General features: G+C 42.8%; 1 protein-coding gene and 1 long non-coding RNA gene across 7 annotated transcripts in view; one reads left to right on the forward strand and one right to left on the reverse strand.

Moving 5' to 3' along the window:
- Sh3rf2 (SH3 domain containing ring finger 2) overlaps positions 1-20,702 on the reverse strand; it is a 107,299-nt gene that overhangs the window by 27,622 nt on the left and 58,975 nt on the right. For all 6 annotated transcript variants that reach the window (XM_085699922.2, XM_085699920.2, XM_085699921.2 and 3 more), the window contains one exon: positions 16,152-16,475. In XM_085699922.2, coding sequence (XP_085556048.2) covers positions 16,152-16,475 — 324 coding nt within the window. The remainder of the gene's footprint in view (positions 1-16,151; positions 16,476-20,702) is intronic.
- LOC125390479 (uncharacterized) lies at positions 543-19,856 on the forward strand. Its single transcript, XR_015005387.2, has 4 exons — positions 543-4,770; positions 15,271-15,363; positions 18,472-18,507; positions 19,588-19,856. It is a non-coding gene; the product is annotated as an uncharacterized LOC125390479 (long non-coding RNA).

Below are 20,702 nucleotides of genomic sequence, written 5' to 3' on the forward strand. Positions count from 1 at the left end.
AGGAATGCAGGCCAGGCAGTTCCCAGTTGTGTTCCGCCGCTTGAGCCAAGGCAGGTGAGCAATTAAACTAGTATACTCTCTGTGATCCAGTGCACAGCTGCTCACATCTGTCTAGGGATTGCTTCCTAACTGCGCATCCAAGCTTAGCATGTAACCAGGCCTCAGTTACTTACTGGTACCCAGATGAATACATTATTGGCACATGGCAGGCAGGCCCACCATGTTTGTGAACAGGAGCTTAATGACTGCAAGCATTCTTAGCTAGTCTGACTTAGGGACAGCCAAAGGTTGTGAGGAAAGCAGCAGGAACACAGAGACACACTCAAGCTGAGCCAGGCCAGGGGTCAAGACTTGGTCTCCTTTCTGTCCCTGGCCTTTCTGTGCTCAGTGCTCTAACTAGTGGTCAGCCTGGGAAGGAAGTCTTGGAAACAGATACACTGCTGTTCGCAGCATTCTTTGTTATGTAAGCAGGATTTATTATGCACCAAGCTGTCCAGTTTTCTACTAGTGGCTTGATTGTTTGAGGTGAGAAGAGAGGGAAAAGGGCTGGTTATTTTGTCTCTTATACGTGGACTCTGAAATACAATGAGTAATTTCTAAAAAAAAAAATGAGCAAGAATGCCTCATTTGCTTGGAATTTTCTCTATTGTTTTCTTAGATATTGTCACTTATCAAAAGTAAAATTAAGTTGTTCACAAGGGCTGTGATGGAGAACAGGTTTTGCTTTTCTATGGAAACAATAAAAGTCATGCCCCTTCTTTGCCTCACTCCCCATAGGAACTCCACGTTTGAACAAGGCCTGCAGAGTGGCTTGTTTGTTAAACAAACTTGGATGCACCCTTAACTCCATACAGCCACCCAAAAATGACAAAAAGTGATTGTAGAATTACAGAATCTTAGATCATACACGTATCCAATGGCATATGTGCCTCCTTTCATATTCCTGGGCCATGACAGATATTACTAATCAACCCCATTATTTCTTCTCTCTATGCCTGTCTACTTCCCAATAATCATTCTTAAACCATTGATGCGGACAGTCGAGATTTCCACTTCTGCTGCTGGTGTAGCGAAAGACTTGCAAGATAGCCAACCCTGGGTTCTGATCCAATGTTTGAAAGGTACCTACTGAGTGATTTTGAGCTATTACTGGATTGCAGTTTCTTTATTTAAAATGGAAGCAATACTGTCTGTTAGCAACACCTTGAGGAGCAGGTGGCGTTTAGGATCATAGCACTGACTCTGTCACAACATGAGTCCCTTTTCCTCTGGGTGGAGTTGAAGTGGAAAGTGGACCTATACTGGTGATTCAGTCTCTAGATTCTTGCAGCTTCTTTCAGGCCTGGGGTAGTCTGCTTGCACATGTCCAGGGATAGGACACTGACAAACCTATTCGTGCAACCTTTGTAAATTTCCAGGTTTCTTCAAAGCCTCCATGGTCTCTCAGTGTGTGTCTGAGAGGCATGGCTTGCTGGAGTGTTCAGATAGGACACTTGTTTCCACACAGGCTTCTCCTTAGCTGCTAATTATTTCATATTAGTCACGCGTCTGGTCTATACTTTGCACATCAGTGACTGATGGCTGGGGGGTGACTCTTGACTTCAGGGGATGTCTGACAATGTCTTTATTGCTACAAGAGGATGACCAGTTCCACAGAGGGAAGGTGTGTGAGTCTGAGGTCCCTTTGTATGTCAGTGAGCCCTGCACTCAGCCTCAGAGTTCATGAATCTCTGTGAAAATGCTGAGGTTCAGGCGGGGCCACTCCCTCTTCCACCCAGACAGGGCTAGGTCTCTTTAGTGGTTCAGCAGCCAGGATTAATTGGGCAAAGGATGATGTAAAGTTTAACCACTCGTTGGAGAAGTGCTGAATCAAGGAAGCAAGCAGGGTTAATTACCAAACCCGCTTTAGTCAACAGAAACCAGAGAGGCTTTCTCTAGAGGACCCTGGGGAGCAGGGCAGGGCTGGCGGTGAAAGTGGCTAGCAATCGCTGTGCACCAGGAGCCATGCTCTGCTCAGAGACTGGAAGCTGGGCAGGGAAAGCTGCCGCAGGACCTTTGCCTTTTAATTGCTATACCCTCTAGGTCTTCACCTGAATACTGCTTCGCCTAGACAGCCTTCTTGCCTTCCAGACCAGTTTGACCCTTCATCTCAGATTTTATCCATGCCTTACCCTCAAACCTTACAGCATTCTGCAGACTTATAACCATGAGAGCAATATTTAATACTTAATATGCGTCTACCTTCCTAGCTTGGAGCTTCCCTAAGGGCAGTGATCAGTGCCTTTTTTGCTGTGTCACCTGTGTGTGGCTCAAGTGTTTGGTACATAGTGGGTCCCTAACAACTCTTTACAGACTGCCCCACTGACAGGCTTTAAGGGAAAACAGGGCTCCTTCTTGGCTTAGGACACTTGCCAGTTGAGGACAAGACTCACAAAGGTGCGTGCATGCGTGTGTGTGTGTGTGTGTGTGTGTGTGTGTGTGTGTGTGTGTGTAGAATGGTGGACAAGGAGCTGGCCCTACCTCAGCCTTCATCTCCTTTTCCCAAAGTCCTTTCTCCTTTGTGTATTTTTGGTTTTTCTTGCATGGGCTTATGTGGAATTACAGCTGAGGGTCCAAGCTTAGCTAGAGGAATGGTCCCAGGGCACACATGGATAGAACACCAAATCAGACCCCTGTGCTTTTGGGAGGATCACTGCCTGTGAGGAAAGCAAAGGGGCTTCTGGAAGCTCTCATGTTCCAACTCCAGCAGGTCATTCCTCTGAATGAGGACAGCCCAGGACTCTCACTCTCAGCGAGGCTGGTCTGTACAGGTCAGCCCTGGGGCTGGGGCTGGGAAGGGATTGGGAGGAAGGATGCTTCTAGCTTCCTGGTTTGACCTAGTAACACCACCAGAGGGGACATTCATTGGATCTGTTCCTATTTCTAAATTCACTCCTTGTCTCCTGTACATGGGAAACTGAGAAAAAGTTCAGGAAGAAACAATGAATCCCTTCTCAGATCTCAGTGACCCCTGCTTTGGGACAATGGTTTTGCCTATAAAGATTTGTTTCTTGTACTTGTTTAATAAAATGTTGATTGGCCAGTAGCCAGGCAGGAAGTAGAGGCAGGGTGACGAGAACAGGAGAATTCTGGGAAGAGAACAGCTCAGTCTACAGTCATCATCCAGACACAGAGGAAGCAAGATGAAAATGCCTCACTGATAAAAGGTACCAAACCACATGGCTAACACAGAAAAAAATTATGGGTTAAGATGTAAGATATAAGAGTTAATAAGAAACCTGAACTAATAGGCCAACCAGTTTATAATTAATGTAAGTAAGCCTCTGTGTGTTTCTTTGGGACTGAAAGGCTAAGGGACCGGATGGGACAGAAACTCAGTCAACAAATGGTGCCCATCGTGGGGCAGCTAAATCCACTTAAAACCTGAGAGAGTTTGGAAATTTTTTCTAGACAAAAAAGAACATGGCTTCTTGGTAGCATTTTCTCAAGTGGGCTCTGTTTGCTAGAGGCAAGTGCACCTCATTTAAAAGAGGCCTCCTGACTCATCTTTAGAAGCAAAAACCTTGCAGTCCTTTTAAGGGGTCCTGCCACAAAACACTTAAATGTTGTTTGTGAATAGCCAACTGCATGCTTTTTGGTGGTGACAGAGACCTTGAAATTCCATAGAGTTGTGGTGATAAACATGCTCTGGCCAGTACCTCTGCTATAAAGCTAGACTCTCAGAAAGCTAAGGAATGGGTGGATTCAGTCGTCAAAACTACAGCTTTAATCCTAGCCATATTGCTTAGTAAATTAAAGACTCATGTGGTCAGAAAAAGAGAGATATACAGTAAAGATAGATTCAGATAAAGAAAACCTCTAAATGGTTGACAATGTGTTTAAAATATATGTAGACTTTGGAGAGAAAAGAAAAAGGATCAAGTCTTTAAAATAAAAAAGAAAGAAAGAGAGTAGTTGGGTGTGGTGGCATATACGTTTAATCCCAACACTTTGGAGGCAAAGGCAGGTGAATCTCTATGAGTTCAAGGTTTGGTGGTACACACCTTTAATCCCAATACTTGGGAGGCAGAGACAGGCAGATCTCTGTGAGTTTAAGGCAGACAAAGACACACAGAGAAACCCTGTCTCAAAAAGCCAAAAATTAAAAATAAAAATAGAAGAAATAGAGTTTAAAATAAAGTCACATAAAGATGAAAAATACACAGAGAGTCTGGATACTGTATGTTATTGTGTTGTCTTTAAATTGTTTGATGGCTGAGGAAGGAGCAAAAGCTGCAAAAAATATTTGATTGTAAATGCTGCTGGATTAATCCAACATATATATTTTGAAAATGCCTTGATTTCAAAATTGAAGTCAAAAGGTATGTTACTTTGGAGAAGAGGTTTTGCTTTTGTTTCCACAGGAAATGAGAGGCTGTGGATTCATTCTGGGCTAAGAAAAATCAGGTTTGATCAAGGAAGACCCCTGAAGAATCTCCAATAGGAGCAGATGGTCCAGATGATCCAACATTTCAGAGAACCTCTGTTGGAGTTTTCTTTGAGTTCTGAATCCAGAACAGTTTCAAGACTGTTGGCTGAGATGATCAAGTCTCACAGAATATTCCATTCAGGATTTGACCATAATTCAAAGTTTTCTTTAGGTCCCTGTAAGGTTATCAGCACCCCCCATCAGCAGGAAGTAGCCTGGAAAACTATGCCTGAATTCCCAAAAAATGGATTATGGATGTTTTTCGTTGTTTAAAGTGCTGGTTACAAGTTGTATGGATAATGGTAAGTAAGAAAGCTAAACAAATGAGATTCTATTCTTGTTCTAAAAAGGGGGGGTGCTGTGGAACAACAGTTTTACCCTGTAAAGATTTGTTTCTTATACTTGTTTAATAAACAAGTATAAGATTGGCCAGTAGCCAGGCAGGAAGTATAGGCAGAGTGACCAGGCAGGAAATAGAGGCGGGGCGATGAGAACAGGAGAACTCTGGGAAGAGGAAAGCTCAGTCTACAGTCATCACCCAGACACAGAGCAAGCAAGATGAAAATGCCTCACTGATAAAAGGTACCAAGCCACATGGCTAACACAGACAAGGATTACGGGTTAACATGTAAGATATAAGAGTTAACAAGAAGCCTGAGCTAATAGGCCAACAAGTTTATAAATAATGTAAGCCTCTGTGTGTTTCTTTGGGACTGAAAGGCTGCAGGATCGGGCGAGACAGAAACCTCAGTCTACAGACCCCAAAGCCTCGAGGCTTTCACTGTTCTTTGTCTGAGGGTAAGAATCCTTCTTGACCCTCACCTGTGTGCACTGCAGTAGCTGGAACAACCAGATGTGGCTGTCTTTGTAGGTGTGTGTGAGCAGCAGAGAGGAGGGATCCCAACTTCGTAACTATGTCGGAGGCCATCCTAAACTGTGTGATAGGAACAGTTCCTCCATGTCTATTCTCAGAATGTGCTGTTAGGTAGTTAAGTCACATCATTCTCGGTCAGGTCAACGTCCAAGCCACCTTAGCAGATGTAGGCACAGACCTGCACGGGATGCAGTCCTGATTGGTGTCACATCCATCATGGTTCTTGTGTAGACGATCACCCCAGCCACCTGGGATCATGCAGCTCCAGGGCCAGACACCACATAGTACACCATAGGACGCTAATTTCTGTTTTAAATAGCAATTCAGTGTCTATTTGATGAGTAGGGAGGCCTGAGTTTGTTAAGGAAAGACTACTTCATGCCAGTTGCCCGGCGTGTAAAACAAGATTAAGGCCCCCCTCTTTACTGGCAGGAACATCTGTTAGGCATCTCTTGAGTCTCAAAGCCATGGCATTCTAAAAGCTCTGCTTCGGGGAAGAACAATGGCTACAGCCTGCTGAACTACTGCAGACCCTTGCAGAGACCCTTCATGGAAAGACAGCCCGTTCTGCAAATGAGAACACGGGGACTCATCATATTAATTCAATGTCCTCTAGTTGTTAGATGACAAAACCATGGCAAGAAGCTCTGACCGAGTCAAATCCTTCATTTTTAGTTCTTATGTGCCTTTCTGAATAAGAGAAATTGAAAACCAAACCCAAACGCAATAGTAACGGATGCGTAGGGGCCTCTAGGGCAGTGGTTCTCAACCTGTGGGTCGCGACCCCATTTGGTCAACCTCTAGCCTCAAAAAATATTTATGGTGCAATTTATAACCATAGCAAAATTACAGTAATGAAGTAAATATGAAGATAATTTTGTGGTGAGGGGGTCAGCACCGGGAAGGTTGAGAACCACTGCTTCAAGTGCTTTCAGCATGCAGAACCCAGCAGTTCACGAGGTGGGAGCGCTTTCTCACTGTATGTTCCCACAGCCTGTATACTCTGATTTATGTTCCTTTTTTGCTTCTGAACACGGCAACACAATTCTAGTATGCGAGTCCACATTTGGAAAATAAAGGTCATCATTCATCCCTACATCAACCTTTAAGCCATTTCTTTCTCTGGATTGCACAAGCTCAGGCCTCCTTCTCCTGGTCTTGGCCCAAGTGTGGAACTTAGACCTTGGAGAGGGTAAAGGAGTGAGCACATAGCCAAGGAACCTGGGGCACTTGGGCCTGCCCGAGGGCAACGATAAGGATGTAAACAAGAAGACTGGCACAGACAGCGAGGGCAATGCTAGTCCAGCTGGCAGCAGCTAGTGGAAAAAGGGTTAGCGGTTCAGTTATGACAAACACACCAGGCAGGACATCGTGAGAAATGAATCTTGTTTTTGAGCTAGAGAATGCTCGGGAACAAATGGGGGTCAAGGATGTGAGCTGTGGAGTCTCGGGTCTATTAGCTTTGGACACACAGGAGTGGGAGGCCGTGTGTAACCCAGGGAATGCACCCTGTGTGCTGTCTGACACACAAGCAGCTCTTGGAAGCAGCAGTCAACATTATGGAAGTGTTGCAGTTTAAAAAGAAACCCAGCAGTGAGGGTGGCTTTGGAGTGTCACCATTTTGCCACCTAGAAGAAAATGATGTTCAAATCATTGGGTAGGAAGACGGAAGGGGAACTTGAGAGCCAATGGAGCAGGCTGGTGACAGCTCAATATAAATACATTTTAATTGGAAAGGAGATGCAATCAAACTTTTCTAGCCTTTTGATGTGTGTGATAAGTATTTAAATTATAACAAGAGTGTCAAGTTAACAAAATGGGGACGTAATGGCCTTTTCAATAAATGCTGCTGGGACAACTAGATATCTGTATGGTAAGAAGGAATTTGAACTCCAACCTCAAAATATATACAAAAATCTACTTCACTCAGGTCCTAGACACAAGCATAAAAGATAAAATTGTAAAACACCATTGAAGAAAAGTTAAATTTTGTTTAGTCGATAATTTCCTAGAGTAGTTAAATTAGACACCATCACAACAGAAATATTTTCTGTGTTTTAAAGAATATTGTGGAGAAAGTGGAAAGACAACTTGCAGAATGGGGAAAATTGTAAGTCATATATCTGATCCAGGACTGTTTGCAGCCTATGTAAAGAGCTCTGTTACAGCTCAGTTAAAAAGAGACGACCCAATTATAATATGGACAGGGGCACGCGCACACGCGCGCGCGCACACACACACACACACACACACACACACACACACACACACACAGGCTTCTCTCCAAAGAATACTTGTTCAGTAAACTTATGAACAAATGCCCAATGTCGTTAATCATCAGAGAACTGCAAATTAAAACTACAGTAAGACACAGTGACTTGTACCTATATTCTCAGCTCTTAGGAGGCTGAGGCAGGAGGATAGACGGTTTAAGGCCAACTTGTGAGATCCTACCTCAAAACAAAAAGCAAAGCCCAGGAAAACCAAATACATACAAACCAAACTTTACAATGAGATACTATGTTTGATATACCCTAGGGTGGCTATGGCCCATAAGACAGACAGTAAACACATGTTGGTAAAAACCGGAAAAATTGGAGTCATTGTGCTGTGATGGTAGAAATGTAAAATGTTCGTTCATTTTGGGGAATAGTGAGTTTCACAAACAGAATCTTGTGGAAGAGAACCACTATATGAACTATCAGCTCCATGCCTAGGTTTATATGTATGTGAAAATCACCTAGACAGAAGCTTCTTGCAAATGCTCCTAGGAGTATTATTATTGATAACAGACAAATAGAAATTGTCCAAATGCCCATCAGCTGATGGGTGGGTAGACCAAATCCTATGGCAGCTGCATACACTGGCATGTTATTTGGCCGCTTATGTGGATAAACCTTGAAGCATGGATTACATGAAACAAAACAAAAAAACAAAGCAAACAAGAATCAAAAACCACTGCGAAGATGCAACTGGCAGTATCCAGAAATTTTTGAATCCAGGAGGACAAATGGCTTAGTTTTTTGTTAACAACACAACGAAACCATGTACAGTGCAAGGGACGAGGAGGCCAGTTAGTGCCTAGATAAAATAAACATGGGAACTGTATAAAGTCAATGAAAAGTTTTTACTTCATCTGCATCTCATTTGCATAAATCAACCGAGGAGAATGTTTATAAGGCAAAAGTAGAAATGCAAACATGGAATATTGAAAATATAGAAGACAATTTTGTTTGCTGTTTGATAATATTATGATAGGGCTAAAATGTCTTAAAAGACACAATTACAACAATAGATAATTTGACCTGAAGTCTGGGCTTCAATTTATTCAATGAAGGAGTCAGGTGGAGGAAGAGTAGGGGGAGAAATTGGCCTGAGAGGGCTCATTATAATAGTCTTTTAATTTTTAGATAGATTTGAAAAATTTCATTTAAAAAGTTTAAAAATGCACAGCAAAGATTGGATGGCAATATGGCGACTTGTTACTAAGAAAATCTGACTTTGAAATCTTAAACAACAATAAAACTGAGAGCCAAGTACTCATTTCTATATTATCTTTTGATTTTTCCCAGCAACCTTGTGAATCAGAGTATACTCATTGAAAAATTAAATATTTTAATTATTTTATCTTTTCTTTTTGAGAACTTCACACATAAGCATTGAGTCTACGTTATTCCCACTCCTGGGCCCCTCGGTTTCCTTCCATGTCCTCCTACAACTCCCCTCCAAAATTCATGACCTCTTCTTTGTTATTGTTGCATCTATACCTCTCTCTCTGTTTAAGTAATATTTATGGAGGCTAGCTAGTTTTTCTTGAATGTACATGTGTCCAGGGCTGAACCTATTGGATTGAATAGCTGCACCTACAAAACCTCAACAATAGGTTGTCTGTCCACATACCCAGTGTGGACAGGGGAAATTCTACAAGATCCCATTCCTAGATGAAGGCTGTTCAAAGACTGCTGAGAGAGGGGGATCAGTTTTCTTTAGGTACAAGCTCCCACACAGATCATCCAACCCCAAGTACACTTTTTTTTGATGCGAGACTGGAGCTCAACATGGCTACTGACTTATCTAAAGTCTCAGCCCGGAATGAGGAGAGGGGTCTGGGTCCAAGGCTGGCATGGCTTCTTCACTTGGCACTGATTGCTGTTTGCCCTTTACCCTGCTTGTCCTTCACCCTGTGGGCTCTTGTGGAACAGACAAGTGGGGCTTTGATTCCTTTATTTTCAAATGCCTGCCAGTGATCACATCTAAGGCGTTAACTGATAATTCATAAGACTAGTTTAAGGATATATTGTAGTGTGAATTCTACTTGGTCTTAATAATAAAAACCTGGAGTCAAATATCTTTATCAAAGGGCAGGTTCTCAAAAAGTTAACAAACAGATTTCAAGTACCCATGAAGACTCATAAAAGGTATTCTGGACAGACAATGATAGTATGTAATAGAATATTTGATGGAGGGTGTCTATTCAATGCAGACGTCTTTCTTCCTACAATTCCTCAAGAACCCACAATTCTCATGTGATATACAAACATCATTTGTGAATGTGGATTTGTTGAGTGAGAATCGTGGAATGAATGAAATTTGTATTGGGGAGATAGTAACTTAGAAATATTAGCATCATTTATCTCTGTAAATTATCTTGGGTGGAGTTAGCTAAGAATGTTAAGCATAAGTTTGCAGACAGAGAGAGAGAGAGAGAGAGAGAGACAGAGAGAGAGAGAGAGAGAGAGAGAGAGAAAGACAGACAGATTGGTAGAGTCAGTCCAAGGGGGAAATTACCTTAATCCTAAGTAAAAAACCACCCTTCCTGCAGTCATGAGCACTATGTCGGACTGAGAGACCCTAATGGAAGATGAGACACCCATAGAATGGATCTGGACTTATAACAGTTCTGGAAATAACTTCATAATATTCCAAATACAGGGTTAAAAGGAGTCACTTTTGTATATCTCAGAATTCTTCAAGATGTTGGCTCATTTCTCTAGGAACTCAGAGAAGGTGCCTAGACTTGCTGCTATCCCTCTGGCGTAGGTGGAGAGGGGAATTATATTTCTCACACAAAAAAGGAATTATATTGCCTTTGCTCTCTCTGTCTTTCTACGGTGTCTGGGTAAAAGAGACTTGGCTATTCTACAATGACATAAGTGTATAAGACAATATCCCCACCCTTGAGAAACTTTCAACCTATGTGAGCAATGTAATAAGATATATGTACATAGTCTTTGTTTATGTGTTAAATTATACAGAGATGATGTTACATGTTCTAACATGTTGCTTATAACAATAAAGTAAATGGTGTGTAGTTAACATAGGAGAGACACAGGATGACTGACAGGAGCTTCCTTGAAGAAATAGTACATAATTAGGATTTAGGGGGTGGGTATGATTGAAGCAGAAATACATTTATGAGGGAATTGCATTATTTAGCTAGCAAAATCTGTTCATTGTCCAGAATAACTCAGGCCTTGTGAGGGGTGCAAGGAATAAAAGGAATGAGGTGGCTGTGCATGTATTGTCCTTTGGGTGTTGAGCAGATTACTGTAATGTGTGTGCAAGTGGTTACTGTTTGAGACGAAGCTTCATATAGTCAGTCCCAGGCTCATTGCAAATGTGTCGTATGGCCAAGGATGACATTGAATTCTTGATTTTCCTGCATCCACTTCCCAAGTGCCAGGATATGAATGCTACCACATCTGGACTGACCCTACCTTCCATATTATATTGGGCTAGTGCACATGCGTGTTTATGACTGTGTACCAAGCCGGGGCTTCTGGAAGGTATATTGTAGCCAGATTGTGGACACTCTATGGTACCATACTTACGAAATCTTTTAGGGGAAAAAACTTTGATGTTGGCTCTAGCCTTGGGACAAGTTATGTGATCTCTCCCTCCCAGAAATGTGCTGGTTGTTAAAGGGCACACATAATATCTCCTCTGAACAGTTGTTTATCTTGATAAAGTCTCTTATGGTTTTTGGCTTTTAGTGACTACTTAATAAACTACAGATATTACCATTCCTCAGGGCTTCTGGGAGCCAGTAGGAATTACAGAAATAGAAATGGCTAAAAGGATTTAAAATGTAAAACACTCATTATAAAGTTATAGATGTTAAAATGGAGAGTTCTAAGAGTGGCTGGGCAGGGTGAGGCATTGTGATTGAGCATGGTTCTAGGTGTCCAGTACAGAGGCCGGAAAAGTAGACTATGCAAGAGACAAGGTCCAAAACTAAGAAAGTGGCCTGGGAAGGACACAACAATGAAGATTTAGGTGGCAAAAAGGGATTTCCAACGAGCTGTATGTATGAGGGGGGGGGTTATTTATAGAGGTTTTACTACCCTGGGATTGACATACAGGAAGAGAGAGGTCAAGAAGAAACTTACAGGGTTGGAAGTGGGATGGAGAGAAGAGAAGAGGAGGAAGAGATGCCGAGGAAGCAGGACCTCTTACTGCCAAAAAGGAGACTGCTTCGCTGTTCTGTGAGTGTGGCAGACAGGCTTGGGAGGGGCTCCACAGCTTGAATTACAGGGGCACTGAGGGCCTATGCTTGTGACTCTCCCATAGAAGTTCTGTGTCACTGAAGGACTTCTTCTGTAACTTATGTGCCATGCACTTGACTTTCTTTCTCCTTCTGAGGCACCCTTTCTAAGTAACGGTCCTAGAGAGAATGCCCAGGCTCCCGCCAAGGTCAAGTGTGTTAGTGCCAAGACAGCGACTTGACCTTCTCCACCAAAGCTTCCACAGAGCCTGCTCCAAGCGCTCAGGTTTGACTGAGTCGTTTTTAAGGACAGCTGTTTCCAGCCCATAATTTAGCGCGTCTTTGAGGCTATCATTGCAACGAGTCCCCAGGGCTGGCACGTGGTTTCCTCCAGGTAGGAAACATTGAAGACAATGAGAAGATGCAATCCCCTTCTCTGACTTTTGAGTATGAAGGTAACAATATCATAATAAAGACTTGGGCAATTGAAGTCTTGTTTTTCACAGAGGGAACCAGGACACTTAACTGGGATGACTTCTAGGCTGATTGTGTAAAATGACATCTTGTTATTCGACCTCCCTTGTATCTAGTTGGTGGGAGCTGGATAGGTTTACAAACTTCCTAAAAAAATTTCCTGAACCTTTTACTACATAGTCACTTTATAGACTAATACTTAGCTATTCTTGACAGGGCATAGTGAGCACTTTAATCCCAGCACTTGGGAGGCAGAGGTAGGCATATCTCTGTGAGTTCAAAGCCAGTCTGGTCTATTTAGTGAGTTCCAGGACAGCCATGCGCGCATGCTCTGGTTACACACGTATTCACCTGGGATCAGCATGATGGAATCTGTACTAGGAATCCCACCTTCAAAGTTATTTTTCCATGTCTACATATGTACCTTTATTAGCTTGCTGCTCTATAAATATGGAAAATTTAAATTTAAATCAAATACCCAAACATTTTTCCATCTTTCCTTCTGTGAACATAGAATTGATATAGCTTATAAGACTTAGAGAGTCACTATCACACAACAAAGTAGAAACATGGGATTTCTCTACTTAGAAGTGAGGCAGTAACTTCCTACAGAACCTGAGGCAGTTCCCCCTTTCCTTATTGACTGGCTATTCCTGAGTAGCCAGTGCTGGGGGGTGTTACATATAGACTGGAACAGAGCTAAGACCTAGTATCCTCTAACACCCCATGGAGCGCTGGAAAAGGAATGAGTTATTCAGCCTGTTTTTTTGTGTGTGTTATTAATTTCTGAGTCTCGATACCACTTAAGGCAGCATGGGTGCCATCAGGGTCCTTATCCCAATTTAGAGAGCCCGGTCTCTGCTATAGCTAGCCATTGAGTGGATTCCTTGGTAACAACCTATTCTTGATGCCCTTAGCAACATACAGTATGAATGCTTGGTCACAGCTGGTAGTCTGTAAGGAACAAAGTGACAGTCAATGAAGGCCTTTAGGTGGAACAAAGGCAGGGGGATTATTTTCCGCTGGGACGTATGTGGGGAAAAGAGTGATGGAAAGTCTTGTAGTCAGACAGGGGACAAATGAGGACAACCAAGAAGAGGGGATGTGAACTTAAGATAAACCACACTGGCTTACTGATGATGTTCAGGTGGTCGTTGCTGGCAGGACAGTGAAATTCTTATTAAGATCAAGGCAGACTTTACAGGAGAAGTTGGCCAAACGATTTTTCTTCTGGGCCCTTAATTTCTTTGATGTAAGGTGATTTTATAACTTTCCTACAAAGGTTCTTACCACATTAGTATGAAGAGCAGGGCTTTGGAGACTGAGCCTTTATATCATAACAGTAGTATATCATGTATCTGTTCACCTGTATCTATCACTGTCTATCTATCTATCTATCTATCTATCTATCTATCTATCTATCTATCTATCTATCTATCTATCTATCTATCATCTAACTATACATCCATATCTCATAAAGCTTTAAAATATTTTATTTATCCATTTATTTTAATTTAATTTTTCTCCACTCCCTTCCCCCCTCTCCTCTTCTACCATCCCCCATGACCCCCATGCTACAGTTTTCTCGATTAGATTAATTATTATCACTGCCTTTGTTTTGTAGCAGGATCTCGTCACTCACCATGGTTACCGATACATTATACACACTCTGGATATTTATTAGTTGAAAGAGTTGCAGTAATCTTTGAGCTCTACAAGAAAGTATTTCTCCCTTTCAGGTTTCCCTCAGTATAGATTACCACCTACCCAGATACTTAAGAAATATATTTTGATCATTTGATTTATTGAATACCCACTTAGGTCTAAACATTGTGTGAGGGTATGGGGTGGGGAAGACAGGGAGAACTTGGGCTAGATCCAACCTGGGCCCTCAAGCAATGTTAGAGGAAAAAGGAAGTGAGAGAGAGACTGTGTTCAATGCCCTGCTTATCTTTAGATAAGCTTGTACATGGGGCTTCTGAATATGTTTGGACAACACCTGTGCCACCTAGACAGAAATATTCACCACTTAACAACCACCTGTGCCGACAAAAACCTATCAGCACTGCCCAGTGATTCCCCATGAATGCTGCGGTTTGGAATTATCATTCTCTGTGCATATTTGGAAGAAATAAGATTTGTTTTGAGCACTACCGGGATTCTCCCACTCTGGTCCATCCTCTCAGCAGATGAGGTAAACGTCTAGGAATAAAGATTTCAAAGGCACAGAGAGCATGTCTCTTGGATACATCTTTTGATGAGCCAGCTCACAGCTGAGCTCCCAGAGTGTGGGTGCATCTTATATACCCAGGCCTCTATATAAAGAATGCTTCAGAAGCTTCTGACTTTTCGGCTTCATGTGAGTCATCAGGTTCCTGTTTTAGATTCATCAGGTTCGTGTATGCGTGTGTGTATGTTAGAACAACTGTGGGCAGAAAGCATGTAGATGCCTACAAAAATGGCTTTAGGATGCTTGTCAGAATTTCTTTAAATAAGGAAAGTACATACGATGTGTGTGTATGTGTGTGTGTGTGCGTGCGTGTACGTGTGTTTGTGTCTGTGCATGTGTGAGAGAGTAGGATAGTACAGATGGGGGTTCAGTTACATCGGTTACCTGAGAGGCTACACTCTTATCCACTCAGACAGTGGTGTCAGAGAGTGTGTTAAGAGAGGTGATTGTTTTCCTTGCAGACCAGCTCACAGGTCTTTGAGGAGCCCTTGACTTTCTCCTTCTTCCATGTCTTGTTATAAAGGGATTAGAGTCCAATTAAGCCATTTAATCCCAAGGTAGAAATTCATGTTTAAAAACAAGATTTACAGCTTCTTAAAAAAAAAAGGACACCCATGTGAGTTGAAGTTTGTCCCTTCAAGTTGCCACATGCATGGTTCCAAAGAGCATTTTTAGCTGCGCACCCAACAGACTCCTCCTAATTACCTTGCCTCATCCCTCTCCTCCTTTATCTCTTAAAGGGCCCTTCAGCCTAAATAGCCACATGCTGTTAGAAAGACTTCCACTTCTGAACTGCTGCGATTCACCTTGGTTCATCTCTTCTTAACATCTTGGTGAGCAGGGTTAATAATAAAAATTGTGGGGAGAGCAAGTGCTGACTGGGAGCTGAACATGTGCAGACACCCTTACTCTGGGTGCTTTGTGCCCATTGCCTCATTAGGTGCCCACTATGAGAGAGCATCCAAGCTGGCTCTTTGGGTGTGGGACTTGTGTAGTCCCTTGGGGCCATCGTTTGACTTAATGCGCTGCTATTGCCATCCTGAAATTCTTAACCATTTTAGCGCAAGGGCTTGCACTAAAAAAAATTACAAAAAGCAAAACTGTAGAAATGGGCATTGGACCCACAAATTATATCGCTATCCTGAGACGCACCTGCTAATCCACAGGTTCTATTGCTTTCTTTCTGTGTGATGCCCTGGCTATCACAGATGTGACAGTGAGTCTCACATTAGGCCAAAACCCTGTCATGAATGTGTCTACCTATATCTCCGTAGAGGAAAGTTTTATGATGAACAGGCAATCATGTGCATCATGAAACAGAAAAATGAAAAGTATCTGGGGATTTGGACAAGTTGTTTAACTCTTTGAACTCTCAGTTTCCTTACTTGTAGAGTAGGGATAATAATAATAATAATAATAATAATAATAATAATAATAATAATAATAATAATATTTAACTTACAGGATGCTTAAGAATAAAATGAGATCACAAATATCTGACAACACACATGACTTTAGCTAATAGTCTGAGTGAGTGGTGAGTACTTAGCACCCAGCAGTGCTCGTGACATGGTGATGCTCTCTTGTCTACCACCAAGGTCCCAGTGGATTTACTCCCTACCTGTACTGCAGAGTTGGCAGGGAAGTCTGCCTTGTCCCCAGGCTGAGTGAACGCAGAGGGGCTGCTAGAGCTGATGAGCACGGGGGTGCTGATTTCCACCATCTGTTGACCTTCAGGAGAATGGACCATGCGGTTGAGTGTGTTCAAGGCCGTTGTGATGGAGAACTGCCCAGACCCCTTCCTCCTGGACCCGGGGCTCTTTCGGAGGGTAGCTGTGCTGGTTGCTTTGCCTCTGGATGGTGAGGACATCAGGGACAGGTTCTTTGTGCGCGATAACTGATGCCCTTTGTTCTTCTCTAGGAGGTGTCTTGCTGTGAGGTTTGGCTGCAAAGATAAGGGGAGGGATAAGAGTTACTCTCTGATATAGTACAGTAGCTAAGTCTCCCACTCATTGGCAGCCGATGCTAACTTCTCAGCTGCTGGCTCAGACGCCCATCCTTTGGTCAGTTGCTGGATCAGATGGCCACCTTTTGGTCAGTAGCTGAGATACCCATCCATTGGTCAGTAACTGGTTAGATGACCTTCTTTTGGTCAGTGGTTGGTCAGATGGCCACCCTTTGGTCAGTAGCTGGGTGAAATGGCCATCCTTTTGTCAATATAATAACAAATTATATCTTTTATACATTTGAAGTACAAACATTTGATAACTTTGAGACATAGTAGACACCCTTCCCTTCCCTTCCCTTCGCCTCCCTTCCCTTCCCTTCCCTTCCCTTTCCAGTTCTTTGTCTCAAACATCAGTTATTCTGGTAAATTAGCTAGGTAAAAAAAACAAAACAAAACAAAAACAAAAAACAACCAAAAAAAAAAAACAAAAAAGGATGCAAAAGCCCTGGTGTGTAATGTGTCGATAAACCAACTGTTTAACAGCTAGCCAGCACAGTTTCTGGAAACGGTGTGTCTGATCTGGCACCAGTCAGCCCAGTGTTGTGCCACAGGGTCACTGTAGCCTTCCCTTCATCCTCTTCCCTTCATCCTACTCATTACTTCTAAGGCCCCCCCGTGGGCTTACAGCCTCTGGAAATACGAAATCTGTCGAAAAAACTGAGGGTCGCTATGAGTCAATGTTTCAATATCCGGATGACTAGTGAAATTTCCATTATTACAATGCTGCCAGTCATTCTGCAGAGCTACAGGTCTCATTCTAACTTAGACATCCAGCTAGATAGGTAAAAACAGATCCATTTAAGAACTTTTAAAATGACAGCGTGGAGAGGATTAAAATAGCTGAGATAGAAGACTTTGAAAAAGAGGTAATTCTTCTCTAAAAAAAACTTGCCACATTGTGAAAAATTCACCAAATAGGCGATTAGTGTTCTTGTGTCCACATTTGTGGACATACGTGCAGAGGTCAAGCTCTACTGTGGTTCCCCAGGGGAAATTCCCCTTGTTTTTCCAGGCAGGGTCCTTTACTGGCCTGGAGCTCACCAAGTACTTTACTGAGTCATTTCCCCAGTGCACTTTAAAAAAAAAAGTCCATTTCAAAGATAAGAAAGCTGAGGTCCAGAAGGAGTGAGATAAGTGACAGGACCCATGTGCAAACTAGTAAACAAGAAGCTAGGATGGTAACGTCTTCCCGTGTAAAAGGGACGGCGTGGGGGACACGGCCACTTCACACTGGTGGGGGAGCATCACGGAAGAGCTTCTGAGAAGGTGGCATTTAAGCTGAGACAAGTGGCAAGGAAGAGCTGGTTGTGTGGAAACGAGGATGCGGGCAGGCAGAAAGAAGTCGAGACAGATGAACGGGAGCAGCTGAGGAGACAGGACGGGGAGACCGCAGTGCTGGCAGGCACCCCGATTGCACAAGGGCTCAGAAGGCTTTGACTTATTTTCAGTGTAACCGGAAGCTCCTGGCAGGACTGGGTAGAGGAGTGACATGACCTGATTTATGCTTTGAAAAGCTCCTGTTACGGTTTGGCAGTTTCTCGTAAACACATACTTAGCATCTGCTCCAGCAATCCCACTTCTGGGTAATTACTCGAAGAAAGAAAAATGGATGCTCAACCCACAGCTTCATTCAGAGTTGCCAACAGTCGGAACCAACCTCGACGTCATTTATTACCAGTTTGACTGACTGTTGATTTATACACGTGTAGGGATGTATGTGGCGGCCACAGGTCACCTTCAGCTACTGTTCTTCAGCAGCTGCCCATCTTGGATTTTAGGGAAGATTTCTCACTGGCCTGAAGTTTGCCAGTGAGGCTGGCTGGCCATTGAGCTCCACTGACCCACCTGTCCCCACCTCCCCAGTTCTGGGATGACAAGCATGTGCCATCATAACTGACTTTTTTCTTTTCCTTCTTTTTTTTTTAAAACCTAGGTTCTGGGATTGAACTCGGGTCCTCATGATTGCATGGTAAGACTTTACAGACAGAGCTATCTCCCCAGATGTCACGTCTGGAATATCTGTGCCTTGGGACACTGTTCACTAACAAAAAGATGAGCTATGAACACATGGCACAAAACAGATGAATCTTGTGGTGGTTTGTGAGAAAATGGCCCCCAAAGGGAGGGACACTTGGAGGAGGTGTGGCCTTGTTGGAGTAGGTGCAGTCTTGGAGGAAGCGTGCCATTGTGGGGGCGGACTTTGAGGTCTCTTTTCTCAAACTTCATTCAGTGTGACTAGCAGTCAACTTCCTGCTACTTTCTGGTAAAGATGTAGCCAGCACCATGTCTGCCTGCATGCTACATGCTCCCAGTCATGATGATAATGGACTGAACTTCTGAAACTGTAAGCAGGCCTCTCCAATTAAATGTTTTCTTTATAAGAGTTGCCGTGTGTCTCTTCACAGCAATTAAAAACCCCTAACTAAGACAAAACTCAAAAGTGTTAAGCAAAATGAACCAAGACAAGCTCAGAAGTCTGTGTTCTATGGGGTTCCATTTATAGAACATTCTAGAAAAAGAAAGCCATAGGGGCAGAAAATAGATCATTGGTTACTAGGTTTTGAGAGTCTATGAAGGAACAGACAAGATACAGCATGAAGGATTTGGGGGGCATGCTGGAACTTTTCTATATATCAACTTTAGTGTGTTTATATAATTATATGTATTTATCAAAAACAGAGATCCAGATAGATTTTTTTTTAAAAAAAGCCAAAAGCAGGTTTTACTCCACATAAATGAAAATGTCATTCTTGATGTTACCCAGAAGTAATGACAAGTAGGGACACCAATTAGCAAGATCAATTAACCTTGTTCCGGCAGGCTCTAATGGCAGCCTGGACCAAGGACAAGGCCTTGCAAGGTCCCACAGCACATGCTGCTCCGCGGTTTGCAGAGGAAGAGGAGAACCAATACCCTTCACACCGAATGAGTGATTTTCTTTAGCACCACCTGTGTCTGTAGTGACATGAGTTAATTCTCTCTAATTTGCCCCCCCTCGTTGGGCCTTCAGGTGGACACTACATCACCTTTTTAATTTTTTCTTTTTTAGAAATCGGTAACACTAACAAAGGGCCTTGTGAGAATCTGCCTCTGCCCTGTCCTCCACCGGCATGATTGATAGCTCAGCTGGGGAAGGACTGTGGGACTCTGAGATCTGCACTCATTTGAAACAATATCCTTGGAGTTCACTGGACTGGATGAGATTCACGTAACCAAGGCTGCCATGTGGAGACGTCCTGACAGGAATGGGCAGAAGCTCAGCTTTTGTTTAGCCATCCTCTGTGCAGGTGCAGTTCAATAAATCAAATGATGCATTAACAGAAAAAGTCTTGTTTATGCATAAAACATCCATGTTATCCTCATAAGAAAGCCTCCCTTTCAATTGCTCTGCATAGCTCTGGCAATGCAAACTTATTTAAAGAGTTCTTAGCACGTGTTACTCTTAATGAAATTACTGGAGTCAAAACTTTAAGTACTGCTTTAAAAAGCTCAATTTAGATTTGAAGTAATGTTTGAAAAGTCGGTTCCCAATTAGACAAACCACTTGATTATCTTCTTCCCTCCTAGCAATTAGGAGAACAAATGAAGCCATGGCTAGTTTAATGATAATTCTGAGGGTTCTTGTAATTACTAATTTTAGAGGTAAATTGGTAGTGAGAGCATCCAAATGAATAATCATTAAATACAGAAGTTTTGAAAACAGCAGCATTCAGAGACAGGTGATGAAATTAATGCTTACCCCTTCACCCCAGAGCTATGAAGAAGCATCTCAAAATAATGCAGGAGATGAGGCCAAAGTCCCCCACCTCCAGTGTGTTCAGTTAGGTACCAAGTGCAGGTCCTAGGAGAGCTGACATTCTCCTAATTACCCTTATTGTTTCTCCTTAGCAAATGACCACCCCCCCCACTAACCTAGGCATACAAATCAGAAAGTGGAGACGCCCTAGGCCATTTTCTCTTTCCCATATCTTCCACCTGAGCATTTCCCAAATCCTCATAAGAGACAGAATTTGAATTTTTCAATTGTTTCCAGTCTAGCAGTCAAAGTTGCATCGTTTTCTAATGAAATCATGCAGCAGCCTGCTTCTCTCCCCCTCTCTCTCTCTCTCTCTCTCTCTCTCTCTCTCTCTCTCTCTCTCTCTCTCTCTCTCCTTTATCTTTTCC

This window comes from Myodes glareolus, chromosome 13 (genome assembly GCF_982192425.1).
Source record: "Myodes glareolus chromosome 13, mMyoGla1.1, whole genome shotgun sequence".
Lineage (NCBI taxonomy): Eukaryota > Metazoa > Chordata > Mammalia > Rodentia > Cricetidae > Myodes > Myodes glareolus.